Below are 10,996 nucleotides of genomic sequence, written 5' to 3'. Positions count from 1 at the left end.
AAGTCGAAGTCTAAAGACTGGGACAGTCCAATACCAAAGAATAAAAAGTAACCACAAGCTTAATAGCGAATTCTCAACATCACACGCAAAAAGAGAATTGACATATATATATGATAGATACTCCGTATCTATTTTGAAATTTTCAACATCAATAGAATATGTAATTTTCTTGTTTTATAACTAAGCTTATAAAAAACAGGTACAGATGGAACAGATATTACTGAAATAATTATATTTACTCATGTTTTTATAACGATTTCATGTAAAAAGATGATAAGATTAGTTGAAAAGTCCGTAATACGAAGTACTATATTACACTTATTAGTAAGCAAATTAAAATTAGTACAATCAACAAATGCAGTTTAGATGAAATCCACTAAATAAGACATGAAAACACAAATGGAGTTTAAAATCAACAAATTAAGCAAAGTTATTTAATATTGCCCATTGTAGCCATGCTTTGTGCCATCATTTGAAGCTTAAGATCAAACAACGCCGCAAGGTCCGCCTCTGTCAATTCCACCTCCACCACATTGCCACCGTTTGCCACCGACCCCTGTTCTTGTGTTGCTCCACCATCATCATGGTACAAACCTTGTACCACCTCAGTTGTGGCACAAGCAGTGTGCACATTGAAATCACATTTATTTTTACAACAATAAGCCCAATGCCTTTCTTCTAAGACATTCTTACATATGTTACAATATTCATGATTCGCGTTACTTCCCCTCCGTTGAACCACCGAAACCCCGTAGAATAGACCAAGTTCATGTTGATGGGCTTGATGAGTTACCTGTTAAGTTAGCAAATGGTTTATGCTTAACTATCACAAATAAATGATTTTATTAATGACAACATTAAAGGATGTCATTAAGGTGCATATAAGTCTTTTACGTATAGGTTATTTATTTAATTTAAAGCGGCAGTTAGGAAATTGTACAAGACTTTTATGCCCTTTAAGACTGTCTTAAGACTGTCGTTAAAAATCCAATAAATAAATACTCCATATGTCCCCATTTTATTAATTGTCCATAGATAAAAAATACGCAATTTAAAAAATATGTGTACTTTTTGTTAACTTTCATGTTTTACTGTTTAGGTTTTATATGATTTGTTTTGCATGTATACATAAAGGGTCTAAAAGAACTTCACCTCATTATTACTCGCTATCTAAAGAAATGAACGATAAATCTGAGAAATCTAAAAAGAATATTGAACAACAAAATTGAGACAGAATGAGTATTAAAATTTAAAATATATCGGTTTTGATAACTTAAAATTTGTTTACATTACCGCGAGTGGCAAGAAAGCGCAGCCAACATGAAGGTCAAATTCACAAAGAGCGCAACAATAAGAGAACGATTTTCCGGGACGACCACAAGCATTGCAAATGAAGGTGTTTCCGGCATAAGTCGGGTAAGGAAGAAGAATGAGTGGATGTGATTTATGACATGGGTGTTTCACATAACGGTTCGCATTGGCGCAGTGATCATGAAGGAAGAAGTTGCACTGATGGCAAGCGTGGACTGCGGTGGTGGTGTTATCACACGGAGAGTTGCAACCGGAGCAGTTGACTTGTTGACCTAGCTCATAGACACGGCGGATGATCAAATTGTGTGGGTGGCTGAAATGCTTGTATTCCATGTTTTCCGATGATCGAAGTGTTAAGTTGCTGGTGATTTGAATCGATTAAAACATGAATATATTATGAGAATTATAAGGTGGACTGAGTCCATATACCTATCTGGATTAAAAGTATCTTTGGATTATAAATCATGTCACAAGTCAACGTCAACGTCAACGGTGGATGAATTTGATTATTAGAGGGTGATAACTTATGAATTTGACTTTTAGATCGGAGACTTTTCAGTCTATTGGCCAACTTTTCATCTAACTCATCCAATCCAATCCAACTAATAATTAAAGGATGATATTATTATCATCTTTTTATACATTATCGAAATTAAATAAATTATACTCCGTATAATTTGTAAATATACATTTGTGATGAATTTATAAAATTTGATGCTGGTTTTATCATTGTAGATACTTAAACCCAATGTTGTGTTGATTTATATGTATTGGTCTTTTCGTAAAGAAACCTAAATAATAAAAGCAAGCTGGATTAAATAAAATACAAGCACGATAGACTTGAAGTCCGCAAATATTGGGGAAGCAATAAATCTATATACATCACCAGGCCCAGACATGTATACTAACAACTGAAGGGCCCAACGTCAATTTTCGCACGAAAAAGAATAGCACAAACGAGACTAAAAACCTATGAGCAAAATATGAAGGTTACTATACACGGGGTAAAATGGTAATTCATTTCCACAACAATTTGTATAAGAGTATAACGTATTCGTTATTTAGGTTAGAAATAGAGTATGATTTGACTGTCTGGATTTACTCTTCAATCGTACATTCATTTTCTCTATTAAGTATTTCGACCTAATGATTGCCTTGATTTCACAAAATTTTTACAGGGATAAGACAAGAAGGCAAATTGTATTTTTGGCAAAGAAATCACAAATCAAATTATTAGTGTAACATCCTCAACCGAGCCTAGCTGTAAGATTACTAGTTTGCCCTTAAGTTGGTGTTGTGTCATTATATACTTTTATTTTTATTTAATATTTATTAATAAATAATGATGTGGTTAGGACCAGTTTGTGACAAGGGTCACAGAACAGGTTTGTTTATTTAATTTGGACTTCGTTTGGGTTGCCAAATGATGTACGAAAGATATCAGATAACTGATAAATACTCATGTGTTATACAGTGTGGGATTTTAACTCACTTTAGATGACTAGTGAGCTGTGTTCTTCTCATTTTCCAGACTCTTCCACATACTCCCGTACCTTCATCTCTTTCACCTAATTAACCCTAATCTTTAATTCTTGTTTTAGAGCTCAAATCATTTACATTATCTTGTTCCTTGTGTTTTACTTATTCTTTTAAGGTAAGGTTTGTATTATTTCGTGATTTAATCTTTGAGAAATTAAGAATTTTGTGTTAGTTTTTATAAAAGTGTATTTTGGGTCAAAATGGGTTGATTTAGTGTTGTTTGTGTCAAAACCTTGTGGGTTTATGTTTTAAAATGATCAGTGTATCAGATTTGGTAAGTTTTGAGGTTAAAAACGAGCTCTAGGTCGAGAATTGGTGAGTTTGGTGAGAAACCCGTCACTTTGGCAGCTGCTGCAACAGATGAACTACCCTCGGCCGATGGTCGTTGACCCTCGACCGATGGTGTCTGACGATCGGCCGATGGATTAGACCCTCGACCGATGGTGGAAGTCCTTCGACCAACGGTTGTAATTTTAACGTTCGGCCGATAGTGTGGTCGATCGGCCGATGGTGTAGTGACGATCGGCCGGTCGTCTTTGACGATCGACCGATGGTCTTTGCAGTAGAAATTTTTACTAAGTGTTGAGTTTTAGCCGTTATGCTGCCCGTTTATATTTTGATGATATTGATGTAAATTTTGAAAGTGCATAAGTGTTAAGCAAAAAAATTTAGCGGATACTTTTTCTGACAAAAATTTATATATTGTGTTATTTGGTGTTAATAGACAATAACTAACTTGATTTGCCTTATGTTCAGGTGGAAAAGATAAGGAAGCCGCTCAGTAGTAGATTATCTGAGCTGGTTGCTGGTATTTGGTGAGTGGGACTAACTGGAGAATATAGTATATAGAAGCATGTTATATTATGATTGGCATGCTTGTTAGATATACTTATTATTGTGGTTAGTTAGTACTTTGTGATGACTGCATGTTAGTTGATGTTTGTCTGCTGGAGCCCAGTGCGTCCCTATTGTGTGGTAGCCTCGGTAGAAGAGATCAACCTGCGGGTTGGGTTCCTCTGTGGTAGCCTAGACAACCGTGGTGTATATATATGTGAATGAAGCGTCCGTCGCGTGTGGATTATGTATATACATACGGTGGTGGAGGAACTTCTGGTAAGCCCCAGTCCGATCAGCTGGTGGTTAATGGTTTGGCCGAGCCGCCAGAGTCTCTGTAGACGGCACTTGGGTGATGTTTATGTGTTAGACTATGTGACATGATTAGTATAACACTTATGTATGCTATGGCCTGTAGTTAGTTGTACTCACTTAGCTTCGTGCTAACTCCCCTCCATCTCCTCCCTGCAGGTTGATAGCTTTTGTAGATTGTGCTTTTTGGGAGAAGACGGGCATGGTGATGTTATGTTTGACAGGAGTCAACTCTGATGTTGTCTTGTTTTGTTTAAACAGTGATACTTTGTAAATGTATTGTAAATACGTCTTCTCCATATAAACAAGTATTTTGTAATGACACGTGACACTGGTTGTATTAACAATAGTTAATGTTTATTATGTAATTAATAAATAAATGCTTCCGCCACGTATAAAAAAAAAAAAAATTAGCGGTGTCACAATTAGAGAAAGGGGAATTATGTAAGATGTGCGTGTAAACAAAAAAATGCCAAAACCAAATTAGATATTCTGGTAATTTGGCAGTTACAAATGAAATTGTGCAACCCTTCATTTTAGTGGGAAAATCTGTTACACGAAAAGGTGTAACTTTTTGACAGGAAACCCCAATTCGCTCACCTGGGAGCGAGGCCCCAGCCAGGGGCGTTGCTCTTTGGACCCCACCAGCCCCCTTGACCCCCGCTATTTTACGCCGGATTATCGAGTCAACTCTTACGGGCTTGCACTCCACACTCACCGAACCCGTTATTAAGCATAAGTCAATAACCTTTGCTCACATGTAAATCGCAACTACCTAAAACGATTGTTGACTGACACTAAAAATCACCAACAATTCAACCTTCCTCAGCCTATTTTAAAGGTTGTTTGCTTTACCCATTATATTTGGTAAATCAACACCCCTTTCCCCCGGGATGTTTTAATGATAAGCTTAGAAAATCATAAAATTTCAAAATGTTTCATGACCACGCACCGTTGTGTGGTGTGTGTTTCTTTATCGTTGATTCATTGAACGACATCGTCCAAAGTTACATGCACTACACATCGAGCAACGTGCTTGGTGCTCCTTTTAGTGTTTCAATGATTTACCTTTAAAATCATAAAATTCAAATGTTACACGATCACGCACCAAGCACGGTGTGTGGTGCGTGTTTCTTGGTCGTTGATTCATTTGAACGACCTCGTCCAAGGTTACACGCACCACACACCGAGCAACACACAACATGCTTGGTGGTTGGTACGAGTTGCGTGTAACCTTGGATGATGTCTTTCAAATGAATCAACGACTAAGGAACACGTTTCATGCACCATGCTTGCGTTGGATAGTCTAATCGAGCAAGACTATCACTAGATGGAAACTCCATACTTTCATACTTAGTATATTTTCTGAAATTTAACTGATCATATGGACGGATGCACATATTTGAGTGTCGTACAATAAACATGCACGATAAAAGAATGCATATGAAATTCATGATAAACGCATAAATATAAGGCGCCATATGCTAGTTTGAGAACGCGATTAAATATGAGACTATGAATCTCATTTAGGGGTTGAATTCTCTTACAAGTGAAATGCTTCATACATTAAAGGTATGAATGTTAAAATTACACTCTTAAAAAGTATGATTGAAAGATCATATAAATCATTAATAACAGGACAAGGTGATCAAGGGCGGAATGTAGTGGAGATCCAAAAGGGCTAAGGCCTCCCCCAACTAGTTAGGCTTTTAGTGTATTTTTTTCATGGGCCAAAATTTTTTACTTAATAGAGCCTCTAAATTATTTTTTATCTAGCTGGGTCTCTCCTATTAAAATCATCACCTTCACCACGAAGGTCATTATGCATTTTAAGATTATTATCTCAATATAAATATGATAATCATAAGATCATTGAAACGTAACAGCATTCTCAACTTATACACTCTAATTTGTTCTAATTCTCTATTGTTGGAAATATGTTCTATCATTAACCATACCTTTGACTTATCAAATTATTCAAACATATTTATTATTTCGATTATTTCCCCTAACATGGTTAGGTTCCTATAAAATGTAAAATTCGGAGTAACCCATATATGAATAAATTCCAACTATAGTATTTTGATTCGACTGTTCTGATATGACCGGTTGAAAAACATATTCTTTGACTATACCCCTGACAAACCGTCATTTTTCATTGCGGACATTTAGAAATTACCCTTATTCCCACCCTTTGTTTACCCTTCACTCATTTCAAAAAACAATAGTCAAACATTGTTGTTAATTGACCACTGGGTAAAAGAATATCACAACTCAAAAATTTACTTTAAATGAGATAGTAATAGAAAGATTAAGTTGGGCATCTCAAAATACCTAAAACAAACACTTTCTCCCTGGCCCTTATGAAAGTCTCTTGTCTTCCACCTATAACTAGAAACCTCAATTCTTGTATTCTCTTTTTTTCTTGTTTTACTAAATAACTCCATTTTTTGCAAATATTAGAAGTAATTAAGTTTGAGGGAGAAGTAAAATGGGTAGAGGAAAGATAGAGATCAAGAGGATAGAGAACACAAGTAACAGGCAAGTAACTTACTCCAAAAGAAAGAATGGTATTATTAAAAAAGCTAAAGAAATATCTGTTCTTTGTGATGCTAATGTTTCTCTTGTTATCTATGGATCATCTGGCAAGATGCATGAATATTGTAGCCCAAAAACCAAGTATGTATGCTTAATACTTTTAGTTTTTTTTCCCTTCTTTTTTTATTATTGGGTATAATTATAATTTACCAATTAATTAATACTCATAATATATTAACTTTGTTTTCTTGATTTTGTGTCATCAAAAATATGGAAGTTTGAGTGACATGCTGGATCGATATCAAAGGCTTTCTGGAAACAAGTTGTGGGATGCTAAACATGAGGTATAATATTTATCTAGGGTTTTACTCTTTACCCTTTTTATGTTGTTTTTAGTTGCAAGATCTGGTTATTTGGGTGTCACAATTGTTTACTAAAAAGATGATGAAACATGAATTCTAGGCCAGATCTACATATAGAATAGGATCATAATGTTACATCCATATATAAATGTTTACATATATAACTAGTTTTCTCTCTCTTCCCTTTATTTGCAAAAACCTAACAGATCTTAGGGTTCATGACATACTTTTCATTTACTTGTCTGATTAATTAATTACCAAAATGATGATTGATGTAATTTTCTTTTATTTGTTTCTGGTTGGGGGTGAAAACCATTGTAGAATTTGCAAAATGAAATAGACAGAATCAAGAAAGAGAATGAGAACATGCAAATTGAGCTCAGGTACTTGTTTTCATATATATCTTCTTCAAACACCTTTTATTTGTATTGGTGATTGAACATATAATCAAGAATGTGTGATTTAAATCTTTCAGGCACTTGAAAGGGGAAGATATAACATCTTTGAACATTGAAGAACTAATTGCATATGAAGATGCACTTGAAAATGGACTCACCAAAATTCGTGAGAAAAAGGTATTGCCTTTTAAATTTTCTAGTTCATATTTACACCATATATCGACACGCGTATATGAAAACTAAGTCTTTCATGTTCTGATGCCTTTCGCAAAATCGAACAGGATGAAATTCCGAAAATCATGAGGAAGCATGTAAGTTCTGGAACTCTCCTCTTTATTTTTATCAAGCCTTATGGTAGAGCATGTGTAGTAGTTTCACTGTTTTTAGTGAATTTTTGTTGAACAATTGGTTTTAGAGGGGGGTTTTACCGGCCATGCTCTCGAATTGGTTCGGGTTTCGTCCAGCAGTTGGGGGCGGACTATGCAACTGCGAGAGAGATAATCGCGTGGGTGGTTTAATCCCTTGGGTGATCCTAAACTGTTGTTAAAAAAAAATCGCGGCATGTGTAGCATCCATAATACTAAATATTATCGAGATACTTAATTTTTGAGTCTGCTTGACTTAAATATTTGTGCATGTGAAGCAGGAACAAGTTCTAGAGGAGGAGAATAAGCACCTCATGTATTTGGTTGTAAGTTCATCAAGAATCTAGCTAGATGATTAACTAGCCTTCGAAATGTGTATTCTGATTACTGATTAGTGATACGTATATATGCAGCAACAAAGTGAAATGGCAGCAATGGGAAATCACCAAGGTCACGAGCCGTTTTCTTTTCGGGTCCAGCCGATGCAGCCTAACTTGCATGAAAGGTTGTAGATCACATTTGCTTGTACGTACGTATACATGTCTTTTGTTTTCAAGAACATTGAAATTCCATTAGTAAGAAATCTGTAATGGATTAAAAATGGAAATTGTGTAGGATCACATTTGCTCATGAGACATGTTAAGTTTTGTAACCTTATATATTAAGATCGAGGTGATCGCCTACTGAAATTGTTTTGCACGTAGTATGGCTGCCTTTGATTTGGCTTCTACCTATCTATTTATACCTATGCTTAATTTTGTGACGGTTTTTTTTTTAACTAAAATATGATATAATTTAAATATTAAAATACCAATTAAAATATAAGAAATAAATAAACGATAAGTCTTCGGAATCATCTAACGCTTTGGCAACTCGGCATTTGATTTTTTCCGACGCCTTTATCACCATTTTGTCATCAGGTACGTATGGAAAGTGACTGGGGCTAGCTGGCCCCTCCGTCGAGTCTGACACTGTATTGGAGTCACTCGATACTAATTTTGAGATAAGTCAAACTCTTTAACGTAACATCCTACTAGTACCGCTTTCCTCGTATAACATCTTCATGACACGTTTTATAGCCTCGGCCAAATCAACCTTCTTTTGTCGAGCTTCATCCGCCGACAAACGAGAAGCCGCATCCAAAGAACCCGAATTCTTTTGACTCTTGGATTTGGTATAAATCGGTGGACGGCATAGTGGTCGAGTAGGAAAAGCGATTCAAACTGACTTGGACTTGGTACGTCTGTCAGATTTGGGTTGTCATTCGTCAAATTTTTTAGGCTCGGATTCGAAGAAATCTCGCTCGTTTATTCATCCCCAGTTGTTCATTACACCTTCGATCAACGACTACAATTTTTTTACAAATCTTAAGCACGTGTCATGCCTCACAGTACGTACCAGAATTATCTATCTTTGTTTGTTGCTTAAATTGTGTACACACATTATATATTTGATGTATTTATGAATTTTAATGTGTACTTAGTATACGTTGAGGTGTACTAAATAATTAAGAAGGTTTTATCTTAAAGAACAATAACTAATAACTAAATGTATTATATGATATGGAGGCTGATTCGTACACCACCAAATTTAGCCATACAACACCAAATATGCATTACAGTGTTGTACAGTAAATAATATATTCAATTAATAATTAATAATTAATTAATTAATTATTATTATTAATTAATTATTAATTAATTATTAATTAATTTAATTTAATTTATTTAATTTATTTATTTTTATTAATTATTAATTAATTATTAATTAATTTTTATACTAAAAGAGCTCCGAAAATTTGTCGTTTTACTATTCATGTCATTTTAGATACGGTTTGAAAACTATAGCCATTTAATAATATTGTTTACTTTTTATTTTTTTCAAGAAATTGTGAAGTGATTTATGTTTAATTTGCTTTCATATTTTTAACCTTTTTTAGAAAAGAAAAAAAAAAAACTTTTTAAATTTGATGACTAAATATTTTCTTCTTACTAACATTTTTGGTTATGGGTTATCTGATGCCTTTCTATGGAAATTAAGTTGATACATCTAAAAAAATTCAATTGAAGTATTTTGTTAATCGTTTTAATTTTTATTATATATATATATATATATATATATATATATATATATATATATATATATATATGAAGTATTTTGTTAATCGTTTTAATTTTTATTATATATATATATATATATATATATATATATATATATATATATATATATATATATATATATATATATATATATATATTAACAGTTTATTTCTACTGCTTTTAATTTAGGTTCAGTATGAGGAAAATAATCTCTTTGGAAACATACATCATTGTAACAATCGTTGATATATTCTAATTGTAAACTACAAGGTATTATAATAAATGTTTAATATATATTGAAATGCAAACGATTTTCCGTAGCAACGCGTGGTGACCTTTTTGCTCGTTATTAATTATCATTAATTATTACGTAATGTTAAGTTTAGAGTTAATTATACCATTGGTTCCTATGGTTTATCCAAAATTATACCAATAGTCCTTTTCTTTTTAACATTATAGCGCTAGTCCCTATGATTTTTATAATGCACAGTGTTAGTCTTATATCTAAAGCCAGTAGTCCATCTGGCTAATGATCGTTAGAAAATCGTTAACTCCCCTCACCTGCCTGGCACATGAGGGTTAGTTCGTCATTTTATTTCCCCTTTTTTCAACTTATCCTTTTTAACATATTCATCCCTCCCAATGCTCTAATCTTCATTTCTTCATTTTCATATAATATATATAAATTCCTCAATTATCATCAAAATGTTATAATTCAGTAGGCTTATAACTACCTTTAATGGTTATAAGAACAAAGAGAGAAAAAGAGAGAAGAAGGAGAGAAAAAATATTGATATTGATATTTCAAGAGAAATGGTGCACCTTAAATGGTTACCATACATGTCTATTTATAGTATAAAATATTACTATGCAAGAAATATAATAATAATAAAATTAACATCCAATCTAGATATTTTATAACACAATCTAGATATTTTATAACACTCCCCCTTGGATGACAATTTTATTAGAGAATAACTATTACTGCCTCGTTAAAAACCTTGCTAAAGAAAACCCATTGGGATAAAACTTTAGCTAAGGGAAAAAGAGTGCAGCATAGAGTTGACTCCCCCTCAAATAGGCAACGCCTGAGTTGTTACATCTTCTGAACATGTCTCATGCCAATATTATGAACGTGTGTTCTGAAAATAGCAGTTGGCAGTGCTTTGGTATAAAGATCAGCAGAGTTGTTGATTGAACGTATCTCATTTTAATCTGGTTGTCTTTTACGAGATCTT

At 33.7% G+C, this 10,996-nt stretch overlaps 2 protein-coding genes across 2 annotated transcripts; one reads left to right on the top strand and one right to left on the bottom strand.

The window, feature by feature from the left end:
• Window positions 1-268: 268 nt before the first annotated feature.
• Window positions 269-1,847, bottom strand: LOC139872858 (protein VACUOLELESS GAMETOPHYTES-like). The gene is made up of 2 exons (XM_071860789.1): window positions 1,294-1,847; window positions 269-793 (listed from the first exon to the last, which is right to left on the bottom strand). The coding sequence occupies exons 1-2, from the start codon at window positions 1,642-1,644 to the stop codon at window positions 431-433; spliced, it is 714 nt and encodes a 237-aa protein (XP_071716890.1). The 5' UTR covers window positions 1,645-1,847; the 3' UTR covers window positions 269-430.
• A 4,638-nt stretch (window positions 1,848-6,485) lies between these two features.
• LOC139873136 (floral homeotic protein PMADS 2-like) lies at window positions 6,486-8,171 on the top strand. Its single transcript, XM_071861068.1, has 7 exons — window positions 6,486-6,675; window positions 6,812-6,878; window positions 7,218-7,279; window positions 7,372-7,471; window positions 7,576-7,605; window positions 7,941-7,985; window positions 8,073-8,171. Exons 1-7 carry the CDS (start codon window positions 6,488-6,490, stop codon window positions 8,169-8,171), a joined length of 591 nt encoding a protein of 196 aa, XP_071717169.1. The 5' UTR covers window positions 6,486-6,487.
• Window positions 8,172-10,996: the final 2,825 nt, after the last annotated feature.

Source organism: Rutidosis leptorrhynchoides, chromosome 10 (genome assembly GCF_046630445.1).
Source record: "Rutidosis leptorrhynchoides isolate AG116_Rl617_1_P2 chromosome 10, CSIRO_AGI_Rlap_v1, whole genome shotgun sequence".
NCBI classification, from domain to species: domain Eukaryota; kingdom Viridiplantae; phylum Streptophyta; class Magnoliopsida; order Asterales; family Asteraceae; genus Rutidosis; species Rutidosis leptorrhynchoides.
This window is presented reverse-complemented; position numbering and strand designations above follow the sequence as displayed.